Source organism: Aotus nancymaae, unplaced genomic scaffold (assembly GCF_030222135.1).
Source record: "Aotus nancymaae isolate 86718 unplaced genomic scaffold, 86718_ANA_hifiasm-v0.15.2.pri h1tg000004l, whole genome shotgun sequence".
Lineage (NCBI taxonomy): Eukaryota > Metazoa > Chordata > Mammalia > Primates > Aotidae > Aotus > Aotus nancymaae.
Window position 1 is genome coordinate 37,119,963 of NW_026988415.1, and position 24,109 is coordinate 37,144,071.

Sequence of the window (24,109 nt, forward strand, 5' to 3'; positions counted from 1 at the left end):
CCAGTTTTCTACATTGAGCATATATTACCTTTCAAATTAGAAAAAAGACAGTGAATATAAAATAACACTCTACATTTTATGGCACTTTATAATTCACAAAGCATTTCATTTAATCCTCTAACATCTGCTTGAGAAACATAATCAATATTTCACAGATTTTGAAAAGGTTATCAGGGTTTGAGTGACTCACTCAATGAGGTTATCAGAGTTTGATTGACTTACAGGTTGTCACAGAGGTAGAGTAGGTTAGGACTCAAACCTAGATTTTCTGTCTCCCAGTTTATTTTTCTGAAGAAATCGAAAATAAAGATTTGAAAAATAAATTGAAATTCACCTTGTAGGTATTTGGAAAAATTCATAGAGGTTCTTTGAAGCAATAATTGATTTGAAGCACTTATCTAAGTGTAGTTTTAATTTAAATCTCTGATTACCAAGAGGTTAAACATCTTTTAATATTTATTTTCTGATATGGTTTGGTTGTGTCCCCACCCAAATATTATTTTGAATTGTGACTCCCATAATTACCACGTATCATGGGAAAAACCTGGTGGGAGGTGATTGAATATTGGAGGCAGGACTTCCTGTGCTGTTCCCATGATAGTTAATGAATCTCATGAGATCTGATGGTTTTAAAAAAGGGAGTTTCCCTGCACAAGCTCTCTTCTCTTATCTGCTGCCATGTGAGATATGCCTTTCACCTTCCACCATGATTGTGAGACCTCCCCAGCTACGTGAAACTGTAAGTCCAATAAACCTCTTTCTTTGCAAATTGCCCAGTATCGGGTATGACTTTATCATCAGATTGAAAATGGACTAATACATTCTCTGCTCCCATTTCTTCTTTTCTGAATTGCCTATTTCTGTCCTTAGATTATTTTTCTACTAGATTGATTGGTCCTTATTGATTTGAATAATTAAAATGTTCCAATATTAATATTTTGTTTACTATTTGTTCAGAATATCTTCTCTTAGTTTCTTGCTTATCTGTTTTTATTATTTCAATTTAGATCATCAGGAAAATGTGCACTGGAGTGAGGAAAATTCGTGTGTTTGTTATAAGAAGAGTATTGCTTTATTTTGAGCTTATATGATGAAAAAAGGGAGATAGAAGAGGATGAGATTAGAAGATAAACCACTTGATTTGGAAATACAATTTACCAATCATGCTTATACTTGCATATTGCCTATAATTGCTTATTGCCCACAGTGTACTAGGCTATGTGATGAATAAAGAATAAAAAATAAATGTTGCCTACTTTTGGGGACTGTGATGGAGAAATAAAACACATAAAATAAAGAAATTAACATGGTATGTGCTCAAGTGAGCTGCGGTATAAGATAAGCTGTGGCTACAAAACTTTCTGTTCCAGCAAAAGAGAGTGAGTGGCTTGAGTTAGTTGGGAGTTGTACTAGGTTTCTCTAGAGGGACAGAAGTAATAGAATAAATGTATACAAGAATGGGAGTTGATTCAGGAGAATTGACTCACATGATCACAAGGTAAAGTCCCAAAATAGGCTATCTGCAAGCTGAGGAGCAAGGAAGCCATCAGTGGCTCAGTCCAAGCCCCAAAACCTCAAAAGTAGGGAAGCCAACAGTGCAGCCTTCAGTTTGTGGACAAAGGCCTGAGAGCCCCTGGCAAACCACTGCTGTAAGTCCAAGTGTCCAAAAGCTGAAGAACTTGGAGTCTAATGTTCATGGGCAAGAAGCATCCAGCATGGAAAAAGATGAAGGCCAGAAGACTCAGCAAGTCAGCTTCTTCCACCTTCTACCTGCTTTTTCTAGCCTTGCTGGCAGCAAATTGGATGGTGCCCATCCAAATTGTGGGTAGGTCTTCCTCTCCCAGTCTACTGACTCAAATGTTAATCTCTTCTGGCCAGACTCAAAAACACTCAGATATACACAGATAAGATACACCCAGAAGGATACTTTGCATACTTCAATCCAATCAAGTTGACAATATTAACCATCACAGGAGTCGTTTATGCAAGAATTCTGTAAGTTGAATGGGAACAGGGGCTTTGTATAAAAATTTTAGCTCATTTCATTTGCAGCACTTAGCATATTGCCTGACAGTTAATGCTCAAATTGTTTAATGATTGAGTGATGTTAACATGTGTAGGCAAAGTCAGTCATAGAGATCTAACACAATGCATAGTCCATCATTCCTATACCACCAACAAATAGCTCTGGAAATGTTCTGATACATCCACATTTCAGACATTAGCTTGCATTTCCAAAGAAAGAAACACAACCTTTAAAAAAAACACATGATATGATCCCTTTATTATTGTAACATAGCAGTAGTTAAGATTCTGTATTGGCAACTATGGCCTCATAGTATAGTTTGAAATCAGGTAGTGTGATGCCTCCAGATGTGTTCTTTTTGCTTAGTCTTGCTTTGGCTATGCGGGCTCCTTTTTGTTTCTATATGAATATTAGAGTTTTTTTTTAACTCTGTGAAGAATGATGGTAGTATTTTGATGGGGATTGTGTTTAATTTGTAGATTGCTTTTATCAGTATGGTCATTTTCACAATACTGATTCTTATGAGCATGGGATATGTTTCCACGTGTTTGTGTCATCTATGATGTCTTTCAGCAGTGTTTTGTAGTTTTCCTTGTAGAGGTCTTTCGACTCCTTTGTTAGCTATATTCCTAAGTATTGTATTATTTTATTTTATTTTTTATTTTTTTGCATCCATTGTAAAAGCAGTTGAGTTCTTGATTTGATTCTCCTCTTGGTCGATGTTGGTGTATAGAAGAGCTACTGATTTATGTACATTAATCTTGTATCTGGAAACTTTACTGAATCCTTTTATCAGTTCTAAGAGCTTTCTGGAGGAGTCTTTAGGGTTTTCAAGGTAAAGGATCATATCATCAACAAGCAGTGACAGTTCGACTTCCTCTTTACCAATTATTTCTTTCTCTTGTCTGATTGCTCTGGCTAGGACTTCCATTACTATGTTGAAGAGGAGTGGTGAGAGTGGGCATCCTTGTTTTGTTCTGGTTCTCAGAGAGAATGCTTTCAACTTTTTCCCCATTCAGTATTATCTTGGCTGTGGGTTTGTCATAGACGGCTTTTATTACATTAAGGTATGTCCTTTGTATGCCGATGTTGCTGAGGGTTTTAATCATAAAGAGGCACTGGATTTTTTCAAATGTTTTTTCTGCATCTATTGAGATGTTCATGTGATTTTTGTTTTTAATTCTGTTTATGTGGTATACCACATTTATTGACTTACATATATTAAACCATCCCTGCATCCCTCATATGAAACCCACTTGATCATGCTGGATTATCTTTTTGATATATTGTTGGATTTGGTTAACTAGTATTTTGTTAAGGATTTTAGCCTCTGTGTTCATCAAGAATATTGGTCTGGAGTTTTCTTTTTTGGTTGTGTTCTTTCCCAGTTTTGGTATTAGGGTGATGCTGACTTCATAGAATGAATTAGGGAGGGTTCCTTCTTGCTCTATCTTGTGGAATGGTGTCAAAAGATTGGTACCAATTCTTCTTTGAATGTCTGGTAGAATTCTGCTGTGAATCTACCTGGTCCTGGACTTTTTTTTTGTTGGTAATTTTTAAATTACCATTTCAAACTCACGGCTCGTTATTGGTCTGTTTAGGTTATCTAATTCTTCTTGATTTAAGCTAGGAGGGTTATATTTTTCCAGGAGTTTGTCCGTCTCTTCTGGATTTTCTAGTTTATGTTTGTAAAGGTGTCCATAGTAGCCTTGAATGATCTTTTGTATTTCAATGATGTCAGTTGTAATATCTCCTGTTTTGTTTCTCAGTGAGGTAACTTGGTTTCTCTCTTTTTTCTTGGTTAATCTTGCTAATGGTCTATCAATTTTATTTATCTTTTCAAAGAACTAGATTTTTGTTTCATTTATCTTTTGTATCTTTTTATGTTTCAATTTCATTTAGTTCTTCCCTAATCTTGGTTATTTCCTTTCATCTGCTGGATTTGGGTTTGGTTTGTTCTTGTTTCTCTAGTTCGTTGAGGTGTGACCTTAGAGTGTCTGTTTGTGCTCTTTCAGACTTTTTGATGTAGGTGTTTAGGGCTATGAACTTTCCTCTTAGCACTGCCTTAGCCATATCCCAGAGGTTTTGATGAGGTTGTGTCATTATTGTCATTCAGTCTGAAGAATTTTTAAATTTCTATCTTGATTTCATTTTTCACTCAGTGTTCATTTGGGAGCAGGTTATTTGATTTCCATGTATTTGCATGGTTTTGAAGGTTCCTTTTGGAGTTGATTTCCAGTTTTATTCCACTACGGTCTGACAGAGTGCTTGATACAATTTCAATTTTCTCACATTTATTGAGGCTTGTTTTATGGTCTATCATATAGTCTATCTTGCAGAAAGTTCCATGCTCTGTTGAATAAAATGTGTATTCTGTGATTGTTGGATGAAATGTTCTGTATATATCTCTTAAGTCCATTTGTTCCAAGGTGTAGTTTAAATACATTGTTTCTTTGTTTACTTTCTGTCTCGATGACCTGTCTAGTGCTGTCAGTGGAGTATTGAAGTCCCCCACTATTGTTGTGTTGCTGTCTGTCTCATTTCTTAGTTCTACTAGTAATTGTTTTATAAATTTGGGAACATGGCACTGGTATGAAAATAGGGACATAGACCAATGGAACAGAATAGAGAACCCAGAAATAAACCCAAATACTTACAGCCAACTGATCTTCAACAAAGCAGACAAAAACATAAAGTTGGGAAAGGACACCCTTTTCAACAAATGGTGCTGGGATAATTGGCTAGCCACATGTAGGAGAATGAAACTGGATCCTCACTTCTCATCTTATACAAAAATCAACTCAAGATGGATGAAGGACTTAAACCTAAGACCTGAAACTAGAAAAATTCTAGAAGATAACATTGGAAAAACCCTTCTAGACATTGGCTTAGGCAGGGATTTCATGAACAAAAACCCAAAAGCAAATGCAATAAAAACAAAGATAAATAGCTAGAACCTAACTAAACTAAGAGCTTTTGCACAGCATAAGGAACAGTCAACAGAGTAAACAGACAACCCACAGAGTGGTAGAAAAATCTTCACAATCTGTACATCTGACAAAGAACTAATATCCAGAATCTACAATGAACTCAAACAAGTCAGTAAGAAAAATACAAACAATCCTATCAAAAAGTGGGCTAAAGACATGAATAGACAATTCTCAAAAGAAGATATACAAATGGCCAACAAACATATGAAAAAATGCTCGACATCACTAATGATCAGGGAAATGCAACTCATAACCACAATGCGATACCACCTTACCCCTGCAAGAATGGCCATAATCAAAAAATGAAGAAATAGTAGATGTTGGTGTGGATGCAGTGAACAGGGAACACTTCTATACTGCTGGTGGGAATGTAAACTAGTACAGCTGCTATGGAAAACAGTGTGGAGATTCCTTCAATAACTAAAAGTAAAACTACCATTTGATCCAGCAATCCCACTACTGGGTAGCTACCCTGAGGAAAAAAGTCATTATTTGAAAAAAGATACTTGCACATGTGTTCATAGCAGCATAATTCACAATTGCAAAATCGTGGAACCAACCCAAATGCCCATCAATCAGTGAATGGATAAAGAAACTGTTTTACACACACACACACACACACACACACACGCACACACACACAGACACACACAGTGTATAGTACAGAGTACAGAAGTAAGAAGTACAGAGTGGGTGAGAGATGGCATATTCTCCATCTCCTTCTGCACACATTCAGAGACATATTGTGTGTTTCGAGACAAGAAGTACAGAGTGGGTGAGAGATGGCATCCTTAACTGGAAACTTACAGGTTGGTTTACTGAATGAACTTCATCTACTCAGAGGTACGATCTCTCACGACATGTGATTTCCCAGTTTGCTCCATGCGTATATGTGTGTGTGTGTGTGTGTGTGTGTGTGTGTGTGATGCAACACTACTCAGCCATAAAAAGGAATTAAATAACAGCATTTACAGTGACCTGGATGAGATTGGAGAGTGTTATTCTAAGTGAAGCAACTCAGGAATGGAAAACCAAGCATCATATGATCTCACTGATAGGTGGGAGCTAAGCTGTGAGGATGCAAAGGCAGAAGAGTGATACAGTGGACTTTGGGGACCTGGGGGGAAGAGTGGGAAGCGGGTGAGGGGTAAAAGACTACAAATGTGGTGCAGTGTATACTGCCTGGGTGATGGGTACACCGGGAACTCACAAAAGAACTTATGTAACCAAATACCACCTGTACCCCAATAACTTATGAACCACTAAAGGACTTATTCATGTAACCAAATACTACCTGTACCCCCATAACTTATGGAAAAATAAAAAACATTTTGTACATCATTGTTTGGCAAACCTGGGTTTGGGTCCCAGCTCAGCTTCTTACTGGTTATATGACTCTTGATTTTCCTTATCTATAAAATGAGACTAATAGTAGTATCTACCTTATGGGTCATTGTGAGGATTCAGTGAGCAAAGTATGTATAACACCAGTACTTTAATAGGAATTCTAGAAATACTCCCTATGCCTCTTCCCTTGATGCATAATAAAATGGATGATACTTGTGATTGCTTTTGAATTTTGTGATTTGGTTCATGTTGCCTAACAGGCATATTCTTCATCTCCTTCCACACAGACTCAGAGACATATTGTGTGTTTCAAGACAAGAAGTACAGAGTGGGTGAGAGATGGCATCCTTACCTGGAACCTTACGGGTTGGTTTACTGCGTGAACTGCATCTGCTCAGAGGTACAATCTCTCAGGACATGTGATTTCCAGGTTTGCTCCACAGCATGCAGAGGGGCTTTCAGTGCCCAGATGGCCAGGGACCATGGGTGATAAAATCCTGAAAGAAAGTAAAGAAGCAGACCAGTCGTGCTGACTCACGCCTATAATCCCAGCACTTTGGGAGGCTGAGGCATGAAGACCATTTCAGCCCAGGTGTTTTAGGACCAGCATGGGTAACATGGCAAAACCCCTGTCTCTACAAAAAAATTACAAAAATTAGCTGGATGTGGTGGCACATGCCTGTTGTTCCAGCTACTTGGGAGGCTGAGTTGGGAGGATCATTTGAGCTCAGAACTTCTAGGCTCAAGTGAGCCGAGACTGCACCACTGTACTCCAGCCTGGGCGACAGAATAAGACCCTATCTCATAAAATAAAAGAAGAAAGTAAGAAGTTTGCAAGGAAAAATAAACATTTTCTGTCTTTTGTCTATTGCTTTTTGCCTTGATTTTCACAGGTTCTCTGAGTATTTGCTATGGACAGATATTTATAATTTCTTAGTCTAATTTTATAGGGCACGGTGGGAGAAGGCAGAAGAGCCCGATAGTGGGAGTAGGGGCAACAACTCAATAGAATGTTTGGATTGTAAGACTAAGTAGTTTTTTGTTTATTTGTTTTTAGAGATGGAGTCTTACTCTGTCGCCCGGGCTGGAGTGCAATGGCCTGATCTCGGCTCACTGCAACCTCCACCTCCCAGGTTCAAGTGATTCTCCTGCCTCAGCCTCTTGAGTAGCTGGGATTACAGGTGCCTGCCACCACACTCGGCTAATTTTCTGTATTTTTAGTAGAGATGGGGTTTCATTATGTTGACCAGGCTGGTCTCAAACTCCTGACCTCATGATCCGCCTGCCTTGGGCTCCCAGAGTGGTAGGATTACAGGCATGAGCCACCGTGCCCAGCCGACAAAGGAGTTTTTGAAAACTACTTTTAAGTCTGACTTTCAGGGAGAAGATTAAGACAAATTATAAACTGGTTCATTGGGATAGTGGATTCTATGTTGTCTCAGCCAATAACTGTAATGTAATTAAGCCTGAGTTTGTAAAACCTTGGCCTGTACCTGGTAAGGTTTAGAGTTCCCTTGGCTTAGCCTTGCCACCTGTCCAGTCATACAGAGAGGATTCTGGATGGCTTAAATACCATCTTTACAATAGATAAAGCAGGTTGTTCCATCTTCTTTCCATGGCCTTGACCCAGAAGCACAGCTGAGGTCAATCTTTCTGAACAAACCTCTACCATCATATGTTAGGCTAGGGTTTCTTGTTCTCTGCACTGTTGACATTTGTTTGGGGGCTGTCCTGTGCGTTTTAGGATGTTAAACAGCACCCTGGACTCTACCCATTAGATGACAAGAGCACCAACCCCAGTCATAATAACCAAAAATGTCTCCACACATGGCCAAGTTGGCTGAGGAGCAAAAATCACCCCTGGTGGAGAAGCAGTGCACTAGGCCAATTGGAAAGGGAGGCCTTGTACTAGGCATTGAGAATTCTGAACTTACACAAAGAATTTTCACGACCAGTTTCTTACTTGACACCTCGTGTAAGAACTGCACCTCTTCCCTGGTGCCCAGCTAAAGCAGGAACAGTCACTTGCAAACTTGGTCCGTTTATCATTTGAGCATAATTTTGGGCTGTCAGAATTTTGAGCATGTGGAAACTTTATTATCAGGTAATATCTGGCAATATTAAGAGGCTATGAGGCTCTAGAGTAAAGACAGACCAAGTTTCCAATTCTGCCCCTGCCACTTATGAGCCATCGGACAAGTTACCCCACCTCTATGAGATTCCTTCATCTTCTTCTTTTTATAAATGAGATAATGATATTACCTATTTCATCAGGTTCTGGTAAGGATTAAATTTATAAATTTATTTAAATCATTTAAAACAGTGCTTAGTCATGGTAAACTTTCAATAAATGTTAACAGCTGTTATTGTCATCATCATTATCCTTATCATTGTGGTTATCATCATTAATATTATTAATCTATTAACTCTAGAACAGAATTCACTATATAGCATTAAGGAGAATTCAGTTTAGACCTCAGCTGGGAGGTGTGGTTTCTGATGTGCTTCAGTGATCTCAAGTCAAGATTATACCACCTGCCTCTGAGGAGTGTGATATATCAGGAGCTTCTGTCGTGTTGCCAAAGGCAACACTCCAAAAAATTATTATAGAAAGTACACAAGGAAAGAAAAAGGTTGTGATAAGGCAATTCCAATTTGGATAAAAGAAGCCTGCCTCTTTAAATGGTTAGGGCATGTATTAAATAGATCATTTGGGGATTTATTAACTGCCTGGGATGGCCTGATTTTGTTGGATTCTTGATGCCACACATTTCGATACATTGGAGACAGCTAATTATTGGGAGCTGAGGCTTTGATATCTGCAAGGCAGTCAAAATGTTATTATGATCCCAGTTCCAACAGCTCAAGCACAAGGCTTCTTCTATTTCTCTGTCCTCTTCACTACTTTCTTCTCCCACAACAGCCTGACAAGTACAAGTAGCCCTTGCTGCAAATGACTTATGGATGAAAAATGTAAATGAAAAATTTGTTTCCAGAGTATGCCTTTGTTCTAGCAATGGTTGTGAGCTGTCAGAGCTAGGGATCTTGTAATTGTAAATCAGGCAGGGACCCAGTCGCCCCACCCAGACATACTACCTAATCAGCTAGATTCCAAACTCTAGCTTGTTCTCAGAAGAATTTTGGCTAAAAAAGGAAATGAGAAGGATAACTCGGTCCACTGGGCCAAGGCAGAGTTGTATGGAATCCAGGATCTATCTGCTAGGGTTGCCTCCTTGCCCATGGCTGGGTAGCAGCTCAGGGGACACATTGCTCATTATGTCTTTCATGTTACTAGACAGGTGATTATGAAATCAGAGTAGGTTCTTGGAAAAGATATGCAGCTAGAGCTGGGGAATGGTAGAAATGCCACAGAGCCAGGCCAGAAGCCTCCCACAATTAACGGGAAGCTCTGAAAATTGGAGTAGTGGTGATCTCAGCCTTAGAAAAAATATGCCAATAAACTATCAACCAACCCAGCAGAGGTGCTGGTGATGAGAAAAGGAAAGAAAATGTTGAATGCATTCAGCTTCTTGGGAATGCGTTATTCACTGTCTGGGTGAGTCCCTGCGTGACTGTTTCCCAAACTGGCTTGATCCCAGAGACCTTTGAAAGACATTTATTTTTTCTCATTGCCTTCTCTTTTTCAGAATGGGAATGTGCTTTGCAGCCGAGTCAGATGTCCAAATGTTCATTGCCTTTCTCCTGTGCATATTCCTCATCTGTGCTGCCCTCGCTGCCCAGGTAAACCAATTTGTCTTCCTTTCCTAGCTGTAGTTCTCCATCTTCCCCATTCACCCAACTCAACTCATCTCCCTAATTCCCCAGAAGGGAAGCTTCCAGACATATAACAATAGGAACTTTTAGGCAGTCCAAACTGGCCTCTAAATACTTTTTATAGCCCAAATGGGGTACATTCTAAGATCTAATAAGTTATTGGATACTCAGTAACAGATTTTTATTAGGCTTTTAGTCATTTGAAGGTGGGTGTCAATTGGAGATGGAAATTGTGGCCCAGAGATTTTCTGCCATAAGCAGCCTCTTCCTGCCACGGGCAGCAGGCACCAGGAGAGTTACAGCATGGCGGCATGTGTCTTATGCAATTAGTGCTGGAATTGCACCCAAGCATAGATTCTAAATTATGAGGGGGCCGTTCATAAATCAAAGGAGCTGAACCAGTGAGGTTTATGACAGTATAAACCTGCCTGCCTGCTGAATAGTCACCTCCTCCAGACTGAACAGTTATTATGTACACATTGTTAAGAGTAATTCTAAGGGGAAGCCAGGCAGAGACTTTTTCACAGGGCTGTTAGGATGTCTACTTTCACGATTTGCGGCTACGGTATTTGTCTGAGGCAGGGGCTCCCTCAATGACACTTTGTTCACATCTGACTGGGGCCTAGTTCCCACCCCAAAAGTGTGTACGTGTGGAGTGATTCAGAGAATACCTGTGGGCCCAATGACAGTCCTAGAAAAAGCTGCTTGACACTCTTGGGATCTGTGAAGCAGAAGCCTTATCATTCTGTAAGTTGATTCTATTTCCCTTTAGGGTAGAAATTCTTGAACTAGGGTTCCTGTGTGGGCATTTGGGGCCAGAGAACCCTTTAAAATTGCTTGCAGTTTTTGGTGTAACTATATATGTGTGTAAATTCCTTTAGAGAAGATCCACAGCTTTATCATCAGTCCCAAAGGGGTGTACATGAAGAACAACTACCCTAGCTAAGCTATAGATGGTGCTTTTTAAGTGATGAGAAACTTCCAGAACTTATAAGAGAGAAATCAAATGTATCAGGGCAAAAATATTAGGAATAAGACTGAGAATGGGGATCAATGAAAACCTAGTCAACTGAAATTTTACAAGAATGGTTTTATTTTTTTTTAATGGAGAAGAAACACCCAAACCCTTTTTGTCACCATCTTGATAATATATATTTTTCTGCATCAGTAAATACACCCTAATGAACACAGGTGATTTATTTCCATATGGCAGAAGATCATGCCATATCACTGGTTTCCAAATTCTGAGTGTTGGTACTGATAGTATATGCCTTAAGATATCAGAGATTGACTTGGCATATGACCAACCTAAAAGTTGTTGTTGTTTTTTTTTAATAAGTCCGTAAGTATGGCTTACTGTTTCTGTATGTGTTTATTTGCTTCTTCTTCCTAAACTGCATTGCAAAAATGCAGTATTGGGTATGGGGCACTCTGGTAAATGGAAACAATGTTTCTGATAAAGTTGCCACTCTGGAGAGCTTCTTTTTTTTTTTTTTTTTTTTTTTTTGAGATGTAGTTTCGCTCTTGTTACGCAGGCTGGAGTGCAATGGCGTGATCTCGGCTCACCACAACCTCCGCCTCCTGGGTTCAGGCAATTTTCCTGCCTCAGCCTCCTGAGTAGCTGGGATTACAGGCACGCACCACTATGCCCAGCTATTTTTTTGTATTTTTAGTAGAGACGAGGTTTCACCATGTTGACCAGGATGGTCTCGATCTCTTGACCTCATGATCCACCCACCTCAGCCTCCCAAAGTGCTGGGATTACAGGGGTGAGCCACCGCGCCCAGCTCCTTTTTTTTTTTTTACCTGCCAGGTAGCCTATCAAATAGCCTCATAAAAGCTTTTTATTCCCCAGAAGTCTCCAAAAGTGGTCTAATGTCATAGGAACTTATCTAAACTTCTGTGTAAAGATTGTTCTTCGCTGGGAAGAAAGTTGAGGCATGACCCAGACCCAGAGCATGGGACAAAAGAACATAGAATAGAGACTATGGCTGCACCTACCCCAGCTGCCTAACAGGAAGCAAGTATTGATAAAAAGGGAAAGAATAAGCTAGCAGTTATTTTGAGAGAAAAAGAAAGTGTTAAAAGAACTGAGCTTGAAAATTCCAGGGGTGAGTGCAGCTCACTTATCTGTGAGTTCATTTTTCTTCTTGGTACCTACAACCTTTAACGGCTGTTTCTGTGGGTAGTAGTTCTAAAGTTCCTTAATCCTTATATATTTTTTTAAAGTGTTTATTTTGCCCTCATTCTTGAATGATAATTTGGCTGGGTATGAAATTATAGGTGCATGTTCATCTCCCCTCAGCACTTTGAAGATACTACTACATAGTTTGTTAGCTTTTTTGTTTATTTGTTTGTGGTTAAGAATTCTGCTATTTGTATTTCTTTTGCAGGTTCTTCTGGTTTTTTTCCTTCTAGCTTTTAAAACTTTCTTCTTTTCATTGATGCACACAATGAGATATGTAAATTTGATTATTTTTCTTCAGTCTGCTCAGCACATGATTTTTTCAGCCAAAGGAGTCAAATTTCTCTTCAATTTTTAGTCATTATATTTTTTTGAAAATTGCTTCTTCACCTTCTTACTTTTTCTCATTCTCAAAATTGTCTTTGGTGTATATTATTGCATCTCATTTAATTTATCCTTTATGTCTCCTAATGCCTCCTTTATTTTTCCCTCCTGATATTCTCCCTAAAATGATATATTACTTCAACTCTGTTCTCCAATCATGAATTCTTTCCGTACATACTATTTAGGCCATCCGTTGGGTTTTGTTTGTTTCTTAGGTTTTTTTTTTTTTTTTTTCCAATAACCTTATTTCCCCTCAGGTTTCCAAGTTATTTAAAAAGACATCTACCTGGTGCTAATTAATTATCTGTTATTGTTTGGGGAATCTTATTCTCTTTTTTTGCTTCTTTGAAGTATTTAAATGTTTATTTGAAGTCCATTTCAGATTGTTGGAATAACTAAATATTTTTAGATGTGAATTGTCACCTTTGTTGGGCTTCTTGACAGATTTTCTTAGTTGCAAATTTTCCTTGGTTTTCTAGTTTTTGTTTAATAGCTCATCATCCAAGGGTGTTTGTTATTGTTGTTGTTTTCTTGCAGGAACCCTTCCTTCCTTGTGGGATGGTTGTTTCAGGCTTTATTGTTCACTTTGCTCTAAGCCAGGTCATATATTAATGACTCAGTTTGGGCTGCCTCGTGCCCAAATGGTCTATTTCTACCTCTGTTTTCTTGTGCACTACTAGTCTCTGATAATGATCATGGACTGGGACCTCATCTACAACTGCCTACCTTGGACAATCAGTGTTTTTTAGGGAACAATTTTGAGTGGGGAGAGCTATGTCAGCCCCTGTTTACATTCAAGTAGTGTGACCCTAGTCGTCCCCATCTTCATATAGGAAGTCACTTGCAAGCTGTTGTTTCTCCTCAGTCATGTGGATCCAAACTATCCGTATTCAGTCCCAGCTGCTAATGAACCATATGGCTTTGGCTCCCGTTTATTGCTGTACTTTCCTCCTGTGTTTTATTCAACAAAGAGTTTTTCTGTGTGTTTCTGAATATGATTTTGCAGTTTTAACATTTTATTTATTTTTCTAGTTTCTCATTTCATCTCTCAGTTTTGAAAAGAACAGGGAGATTTCTCATGTGTTCTCTTTGCCATATTGAAGCAGAATGCAACCAGCTATTCTTTCTTTCTACTGAAGATGAAACAAGAGTAAATAGGTTTAAATCATAGCAGAGAGAAATGGAGCTTGACAAAAGGAAGAACTTTGGAACACAGCAGTTGTTAAATCCTAGAATAAATGACTAAGGATAATTTTAGTCTCTTTATTTAATATTTCTAGAAATAAAAAGCACCCACCCATCTGAGATAGAGTTGGCACAGTCCTGCTTTGAGACAGGGCAATGGATGTGATGACTCCTCTGTGTTCCTTCCACCCCAGTGATTATTAGGCATGAGGAAACTCATGCCTTCAGGGCCACAGAAATGTTTGGTCAAAGAACGGGGCTCTGGTTTTCTGTCTTAACCCAGTGGAAAGCACTGTGATGAAAATGTTCTCATTTAAGAAGATAATATTTAAAGCCAAGATGATGAATAAGCTCTGTATAAAAAGGAGAAGACAAACAAGCAAACCATATACTGACTTTACATACTATCCTATAGCAGTATTACCTTAGAGGAGCTTTCACCTACATAGTAACAGACTCAGTGGAAGGGTCCTACCTATCGTGCTTAGAGCTCAGTTTCCATTGAAGGAGACAGAGGAGCCATCTCATCTCATCTGTTTATGTATTTCACATGCCTCTTGCTTTCTAAACTCTTTACCCCTAAAATTTCCAAGGATCCCACCTGTATTTAAAGTTATGTCCTGCAGCTCCTGCTAAACCATGGAAATCACAGTATGCAGGCAGCTCTTCCAGAAATACCAGAGAGAAATCTATACTGATTCCCACAAAGAGCAAATAATTTTTTTTTTCATCAGCACTTGTCCAAGTCTTGGCAGAGGTCAAGTCTTAGTCACATACCACAGTGCTCTACTGGGCCCAAAGAGGCTGCATGGAGGCTGGAATATTCTTAATGGAAAAGTCAAGACTGCATAGGAGTCATGAACGTCATTGAATTCATCCTGGTCTCTAAGCAGGACTCTGTGGAGTCCCTGATAATTAAGAGATTTTAGAGATTTGTAGGAATTAAATTCCCTATCTTCCCTTTTGGGGGAATGAAGTGGTAATGCTAGGAGGGAAAGTAAAACAACATAACTTCTTTATATATATATATATATATATATATGCACAGAGAGAGAGAATTTTATCACAAAAAGAAGACTTTTATAGTGATCAGGAGTCTAAATCATGATATTATCTAAGAGGGCTTTTTAAAATGGTCATTCCACTGAGAATTCGCTATTCAGAATTAATAAATTTGGGTTTTCCTGGAGGTATTCCAGCATTCCTGGGTTATTAAAGAGCTGTTATAAAATTGCCAAAATAACTGATTTGATCTGGTTAGCAGAGACCTAATCCACAGTGTTTGCTTTTGGCTAGGTGTGAAAAAGTTCAGCTGTATGAACGGTTTTAATAGGAATAGTGACAGTGTGGTTTTGTCAAGAGAGACACCCCAGTCTGAGAAATTCAAGGTAGATTAGGGAAAAGACCTTAATCATGATGCATTATAGTATGTGTTCCCATAAAGAGAATGTGGGAAGCCCTGTGTCATTTCTCTTTCAACAATAGCTGGGTTGTGAGTGAGCTAGCAAATGCAGGCATTTCTGCCACAATATAATATGCACATATCTGAAAATCCTCACATTCTGCAAAATTGTACACTGAAAAATAACAGGGCTTAAGGAAAAAGTAGTATTGGAGAAAACCACTCAAAAGGTATGCAACTTTGTAACCAGAACACTAACAAAGCAACTATACTGATGAAATACAGTTTAAAAAGGCATCTTATGTTTCTAATAAACAAAATATATTACAGTAAATATAGACTTCACCTTTTAAAATGGTAGCCATTAGCATGAAGGAAAGGTATTTAAGGAAGGATTGAAGCTGCTGAGTTATACAGACAAGAGTAAAATGCACAAAGTTCGGGGAGAATAATGTAATAAGCATTTATAAGACAGAGCATGTGTCCCAACTGAGGCAAGAGGAAGAATGTAGGGTAAATGGCTTCCTGATTTCAATTGAGTTAGTGTACTTAGCTTTTAGCTGCTGTCACTTGGTAGTGCAAAATATTAATTTTCTGGGGAAATCATGTATGAACTAATGCAATTTCTATTTTATACCAACTTCATTCCCTCATTTAGCACTCACATATGAACTACTTGTGTTACACAAATCCACAATATAGCACAAACAGACTGTTTAAGATGAGGTAGATACATGACATTTGACTTTAGACAAGTTTGGAGAAAGGGTTGAAAATCACTTGTCCACTCTGAATCTGCTTTTTTTGTCTTTGATCAGTGACCTAGCTGCACTTGTGTTCCCCTTTCCTCCCATCCCATACATTTATATTAAAAAGGAGTCTAGGGTCTAGGTCTATGACTATGTCTGTCTATATCTCTGACTTGCACTGTTACAGTAATCAAGTAGACAGGCCTTTTGTGTTTCTTCCAGTTTTTTTTCCTAGGGCTAAGTTTCAAAAGGGAGATTTATTTATTTTTTTTGTAGTAAAACATAAATAACATAAAATATATCATTTTAGTATATAATTCAGTGGCATTAAGAACACTTACAATATTGTGCAAGTAGTAAGAACATTTACCACTAATCTAGTTTTCGAATTTTTTCACCACCCCAAAAGGAAACATATGATACAGTCACTCCCCATTCTCCTTTCCCCGCAGCCCCTGGTAACCACGAATCTACTTCTCTATGGATCTGCCTATTCTGGACATTTCGCATAAGTGGAATCATACAATTTGTGGCCTTTTGCATCTGGTTTCATTCAGTTAGCATAGTGTTTTCAAGATTCATCCATATCGTAGCACGTATCAGTACATCATTCCTTTTTATGACTGGGGAATCTTCCGTTATTATGCATAGACCACTTTCATTATCCATTCATCTATTGGTGGTCATTTGGGTTGTTTCCACCTTTTGCCTATTGTGAATAGTACTGCTATGAACATTTATGTACAAGGTTTTGTGTGGCATATGTTTTCAATCATTTTGTATACACCTAGGGGTGGAATTTCTGGATCTTATGGTAATTTTATTTTTAAGTTATTGAGGAATCCCTCCTAAATTTTAAGGTTGCCCCATCTTCTTTTAGTTCATTTCTTTGAGTACCTACTGCTAGCCATCCTCATGGTTGCTGCTGATTTGCTGCTGTTGCCACCATCTATGTCTCATCTCCATTGCTCTCTCCTCTCTTCTTTCATTGTCTTCTGAATTCTATATTCATTTGTCTCTTAGAATTTATCAAAAAGGATCAATTCCTTTTAAACAGTAATAGTCAATTAGCATATTGTTTTCCTTAGTAAGCTGACTACAATAGCTGTAGTGTGGAAGATGATCAATCAGGGGCTATTTCTTTGCCTGCAAAATATATATATATGGGTCCAGAGTTATCCAAAATCCTAAGAATTCTGAAATGGTGTCTGGATAGCAGATGTTTTACTTTATTATTGTTATTATTATCACTATTTTAGATTACTGATGGGTTGCCAAAGGAGATGTTCACTATTGATCACTAGACCCTCCATGTCCATACTGACTATTCTTAGACCTTTTAACCATCTTCCATGCCTTATTTCCACTATTTTTCTCGTACCATCAGTCCTTGGACACTTGACCAAGTATAAAGGGTTAAAACCTTCTTCAAGAAAGTGGCACTCAACTTACCTTTGCCAGGTGAAGTGATCTTTGTCTCTGGAAAACTCTGGGAATTTAATTTCTTTCTTTAAAAAATTTGATTTCCTTTTAGCATGCTAGAACCCTTATGTCATGTAGGAACAAGGCTTTCAGGTGCATTATGGCCTTTCATCATGATAGAGCAGAACTCTTAACTTCTGTTTCTTTCACTGAATGTTAACTAAACCTGGCCTTACACAAAAGTAAAGAAGGTGATACCACATTGAGGGTTTCCAAGAGGCCCCATTTGTCCCAAATAAATCTTCCGTTTGCGTTCTATGTGCAAGAAATTGCCACAGTTATAATCATTTTCCAGGATTAAGATAGTGTTTCACAAAATTTGCTCCAAGGAACATAATTTTATGGGATGGTAATTGAATTTACTAGGGAAAACATGTGTATTGTAAAATAAATTTGAGTTTCTGAATTGTAAAAAGTTAAACATGTGAGTTTCAATGTAAGACTTCTCGGAGTCACATATACACTCACACAGACACATACACACATGTACAATTTAAGAGGAATAAGTTTTTTATTTTTAATTAACATAATAATTATACAAATTTATGGTGTATAAAACATAGTGACATTTTGATACCTACAATGTGTACTGATCAAATCAGAGTATTAGCATATCCATCACCTCAAACATTTATCATTTCTTTGTGCTATGAACTTCCAAAATCCTCTCTTCTAGCTATTATTTTGTATCATTTAACCAATCTCTCTCTATCCTCCTCTTCCTCCTACCCTTCCCAGTCTCTAGTAACCACTATTCAACTTTCTGCTTCTATATGATCAACTTTTTTAGCTTCCACAAATGAGTGAGAACATGTAGTATTTACCTTTCTGTGCCTGACTTATTTTGCTTAACTTAGTACTTTCAAGGCTCATTCGTGTTGCTATGAATGACAGGATTTCTTTTCTTTTTTATGGCTGAATAATACACCATTGTGTATATATACCACATTTTTTTATCCATACTTCTATTGATGGAAACTTAGGTTGATTCCATATCTTGCTATTGTGTGTAGTGCTGTAATAAACATAGGGATATACATATCCCTTGGATATACTGATTTCCCTTTTTTCGGATGTATACCCAGTAGTAGGATTGCTGGATCATATGGTAGTTTCCTTTGTAGTTTTTAAAGAAACCTCTATACTGTTTTCCATAGTAGCTGTACTAATCTACATTCCCACCAACAGCATGAGTTCCCTTTTATCCACATCCTCACTAGAATCTATTACATTTTGTCTTTTTGATCATAACCATTCTAACTGGGCTGAGACTATCTCATTGTGGTTTTGATTTGTATTTTCCTGATGATTAGTGACGTTTGGCATTTTTATATGCTTGTTGTCTATTTGTATGACAGAACCTTGATACATTAATATGCATTATGGATCTACCAGAGATGTATATGGGATGTAACATTGTCTACACTTATTCAGCCATAGGACCCATTTTTTTGGAGGCACTTTGCAGAATTAGAGTTCTTTATTATATGCTTCAAGAAGTGTTGTATTTTGCCATTCAATTTCTAGGAGTTATTTATATTATATCAATAAGCTATTGGTATATACAGTATCTTAGTTTGGAGAAGTGTGTTAGGGTAGTGGGCAATTTTAGCACAACACCCTAAACTAGTACTACTCAAATTTTAATGTGCTTAAGGATCACCTTGGGAGATTTGATAAAATGCAGACTCCCAGACCCTACACCAAAAATCCTGATTCATTTAGGCTGCATTGGGTATCGCATTTTACACAAGCATCTCAGTTAATGCTGATGCAGTCCGATTGAGGACTGTACTACAGTAATAGGGCCCAGGGGAGATTTTGAGAAAGGAGGTCAAAAGAACTGCCCACAGAAAGCTGTTCTGGGTAAGATCTTGCAGCAGTGGGATCTCCAGAGGGCTGTGGGCAACATGACAACATAGTTTTGCTGATAATGAGCACATAGACACTTTGGAAACACATTTTCTTTGTGTCACATTTCCCCAGGACCAACCCTGCAGTAACATGTGCACAATGTGCCATCTGGCTTGCTCCTCTGCTTTCCCAGAGCTCCTTCCCAAAGGCTTTCTCTTCTGCCATTTTTCACATTCGGAGCCCCTGGCTGTCATGTCCAGAAAGCAAGACCCTCCGTGGGGAGCTTCCCCCTCTACCCCACCCATTGTTCATGACTTGTTGTTGGCGAGAAATGAATGGCATTTCTCGGAATTAGCCCAGGAATTTCTGCTGATAAACAAATGAAACTCTCAAAGGGAAAAGCAATCAACATAGTTTGAAATAAAATCAGTGTTTTTAGCTTAGTCTGTTTTTAACTTAGTTTGAAATAAGAGTCAAATCTAGGGTATTTTAAGGAAAGGATTAGCCAAATGTCCTGTAATGGGCTCTCATCTGAGTTGCAGGACTGACCATTGAACCAGGGCTTGTTTTCTTCTTGAATAAGCAGAAGAGGCAATTATTACCTTGATTTCCTGTGACCTGTGATTCTGAGACCTGTCCAGCCATTGGATCAGCCTTGTCCAAGCACACTTCCCTGCCAAGTTACCTGACACCTGAAATTGTCATTACAACTTGATCTTTTTAATTTAGGCCTTGTCCTGATAAATTCACCAATCTTTAAAGGTAGTAACTTAACTCTTATTAATCATTTTTTATTTCATCTGAACACAGGATTTAGAAAGCAGAATTTGATTATAGAGAGAGGATGCAGCTGTTACAGTGGAAGATCCTGAGGCCACTAAGCTCAGCTGGGTACCTGGAAGAGTTACAGAGGGAGAGGGACCTGTTGAAGGAAGAGCCTAGGGAGTCAGGCTTTACCTACCCCAAAGTCCTGCAGAACACCAGCAGTATTCAGGATAACTTCTCTATTTGTGGCAGAGGACACAGTGGTTTCTAGGATGAGTAGCCAGCTCTCAAGTTTTTCACTTTAGAGTTGTTAACTTAAAACCAGTATGTTCTCAAAGTAACCAAATATCCTTTCTATCTGTTGCCTAGAGCCAAAGAGTTTGACTTCAGGGTTTCGGATGCAAAATGACTATAACCCAAAAGGTTTGCCAGATTATTTGCAGCCACTAAAATAAGTAATTGTCTTTATTAGAATGACTTTTGTCTAATTTTTGTATTTCAAATTTTACACCATCAGCTATTCCCTAAAAGTGATTTTAGGAACTGGAAGACGTAGGGTGTCAGTTATTGAAATCTTCCAAAATCTGCCTCCTCACAGGACTCCATTTTTGGCCATCAAAGTAGTCTATTTTATAAATGTCTTGATGTGTTGTCTTTTGTCTTTGCCACACATACTCTAAGACCCAGAGGCTGGGAAGTGGTTTAGCAAATATATGTTTGGCTACTTAAAAAGTGTTTTCTAGGGTTGTACACCCAGGATTGGAGATAAGCCAAGAAACATATGTATTGTATCTTTCAATAAAGGGCTAATTTAAAGCCGTCTGCAGGAGGGCGAGGAAGAGGGCTGCTTGGATTTTAGTTTAATTGAGAAGACAGAAATGCATCAAACTTGGGAGTCGAGGTTATTTTATGGAACATGAAGATAATGTAAGTGTCCCCACAAGCTCTGTTTCCTTTTCTTGAATAAATTCGTCCCGTTTTGATTTCTCCATATTTACAAGATTGTGCCCTAAGGGGTGTAAGGGCAAATCAGAGTCCACACTCACCATCATACCTTTTATATAGTATATTCATTTATTATTTCAATAGGAGAGAAATGGAGGTTGAGGAGGAGAAGGCAAGGAAATGTGGCATGCTTTCTTCCTTGCTTGCTTTCTTTGTTTCTCTTCTTTCCTTCCCTCATTCCTTCCTTTTTATTTTCATTCTGTCTTTTTTTGTTTTTTTAATTTGTGATTATTTTCTTATGCTAAAATATCTATAACATAAAATTTACCATTTTAACCATTTTTATGTTTACAGTTCAGGAACATTAAGTATATTCACATTGTTGCACAACCATCGTTACTAACCATCTCCAGAACATTTTCACCTCCCCTAACTGAAACTCTGTACCCATTAAACACTAACTCCCCACTTTCTACTTCCTATCTCTATGAATTCGACTACTCTCAGTACCTCATATAAATGGAATTATACAATATTTGTCCTTCTGTAATGGGCTTTTTTTGCTTAGCATAATGTCTTTAAGCTTCATCCAGGATGTAGTGTGTCTCTTTCTTTTTTAAATGGGAAAGAGAGAGAAGAAATTTGAGAAGAAGCTAGTGGTAGAGATGAAGAAGTGAAGGCAAGAGGTAACCAAGGAGTTTTAGAGGAATCTACCAAATGTTGTTTCTCAGAGCACATTTTTCATAGGATGAGGAAGACCCCAGAGACCACACTGTCTTTGAAAATGACAGGCATGACAAGCAGTAACTAGCATTACTGCCTGTGTGAAAAATCTAGGTTTTGAAAGACGTGTTCCTTATTAACATTTCCCAGGGAACTTCGGAGGATGTCATCTATTAGGAGCTGATTACTGGCAAGTTTTGTCATCTGCTTTTGGAAAAATCTATAGGAATAGAACACTACCCCCTGTTTCTCTTTATCTGGAGAAGTGCATTTCCAAAAGGGCTCTTCCGAGATTGCTTTCTAAGCGAAATTGTGTCTGGAGCCATTCAACGTGGCTTTATTAGAAAGATTATTAAAGGATTAGAGTATGAAACCTATGAGGTGATGTTGAAGGAAAACTGTAATTACTGAACCTGGTGAAAGAAAGACAGGGGCCTTCACCAAGTTTCAGAAACATAAATGGGTCTTAGGGGAGGCTGACCAGCTTTCTCCTTCCACCTCCAAAGGGGGAGAATGAGTAGAAGTGAGCTTCAGCATAAAAAAGTTCAGCACAAAGAAGTACTTCCAGGGATAGATAAGGGGAGATGAAGTCATTTTAAAGTCAATATATTATATTAATAGCTCAAGCCCAATGCTGAGTAAACAAAAGACACAGATAAATGCACAAATGCATACAATATGATTCCATTAATGTCGAGTTCAAAATAGGCAAAAGTAAACTATATTGTTTATGTGTGTGCATAAATGTGATAAAGCTATAATGGAAAGTGAAGAAATGATTATCACAATAGTCAGCTTGGTGGTGAGTTGACCTCCAGTGGTGAGGGAGACGCTTCTGGGGTGCTGGCTATGCACTCCTTTTTGATCCACATGGTAGTCACATGGGTGTTTGCTTCGAAAGCATTTATGCTTTAGGTATGTAAGTTATATTTCCCAGGATAATATATTTTAAGTGGCATTACATTTTCATTTGTTCTTGATGGTTATGACTGGAGGCAAAAGTACCAGAAGACCTTGCAAGACTGCAACCAAGCATGGGATGCTCTGTGCATATGGCTATTTGGGGGGCTATTATATTTCTCTACTTGTTTGCATTATTTTGGTCTTCTTGATGTTTGGTTTGGTTTGGTCTTTTTTTTTTTTTTTTGTCACAAAGAAGAGCAGTACCAAAACCTAGAGAAAAGTGTGTCCCTTGTCCTCTAAGTGGGCTCTTGGAATTATTAAGTGGGCATTTGAGGCGTTGATTTCCAAGCTGTAGAGTGCACAGTGTATCAGCATCTGGATGAAGCCATTTGGCTCCAGGCTTTTATCACTGTCCAGAGGTTATGTTTGGCTTCCAGAAAGTCAGACTGGTCAGGATCACCTTTGGACCTGTGGGGTATGCCTGCCCTCCCTCAAGGTGAGGTTGTATTGTGCCATCATGGATGGAGGAAAGCAGGGGGACCAATAAAGAGATGGAGCCTGGCTCTGCTTTCCTTCCAGTTCACTGTGGGATGTTCACAGAGCTGACTAACCTCTTTGTACCTATTTTCTTAGCTTGTAAAATGAGATGATAATTCCTGCCTTCTCCTGAAGTTTGCATTGACAGTGAACAAGAAAGTTAATATGGGAAATTGCTTTGAAAAGTATAAGGAGGTCTATATATAAGCAAGGCAGTGCTCAGCAGTGAAAAGAAGCTATTTAAATCCTGGGTCCCCAGATTTTATCTGGGTATATGTGCAATATAGGCAAAGCTTGAAACCATCGTATTTTGGTACTTGTTCCCATAGATCCCAATGATAGCAGCCTCATAACCAGACATTGACCATGTGTCTCCACCCTCAGGGAAAAGAGGAGGGGAGTCTAAAGGAAACAAGTGACAGGTTTAATGACTATCAGGCAAAAAGCATTAAATTAATGGCATCACCTCTGCCTTGCCTTTCTATTTCCTTCTGATTAGGTTTTCAGAGGTGCCTTGTGTGAGTATGCTGCACAATAATGCTGATGTTCTCAAAGCTGAGTGAGTTATTAGCAGAAACATAAGGCAGTGCTGAGAATGCACTCAGAGACAAGGTAAAAATCTCTGGACTGCCTTGAAAAATTGAAAGGGATTTTTCTGGGGGAGGGCTAGAACTGATACCTCCTCCCCACTAAATCATAAAAAGAGAGTGCAAGATCCACTATTATGTATTGATTAGGCTGCCTCGTTCCTGTTTGGTTCCTACCTTCTGCTAATTCATGCTCTAGCTGGAGGCTGTCATCTGGCACCTCTTGCAGAAACACAGCGTGCCCCTACTTCAGGAGGCCTGTCAGACCACC

At 38.5% G+C, this 24,109-nt stretch overlaps 1 protein-coding gene across 3 annotated transcripts in view; it reads left to right on the top strand.

The window, feature by feature from the left end:
- Positions 1-24,109, top strand: part of CHRDL1 (chordin like 1) — a 132,159-nt gene that overhangs the window by 25,048 nt on the left and 83,002 nt on the right. For all 3 annotated transcript variants that reach the window (XM_012451739.2, XM_012451740.2, XM_064361731.1), the window contains 2 exons: positions 6,651-6,763; positions 10,011-10,104. In XM_012451739.2, the coding sequence (XP_012307162.1) occupies positions 6,651-6,763; positions 10,011-10,104 (207 nt within the window). The remainder of the gene's footprint in view (positions 1-6,650; positions 6,764-10,010; positions 10,105-24,109) is intronic.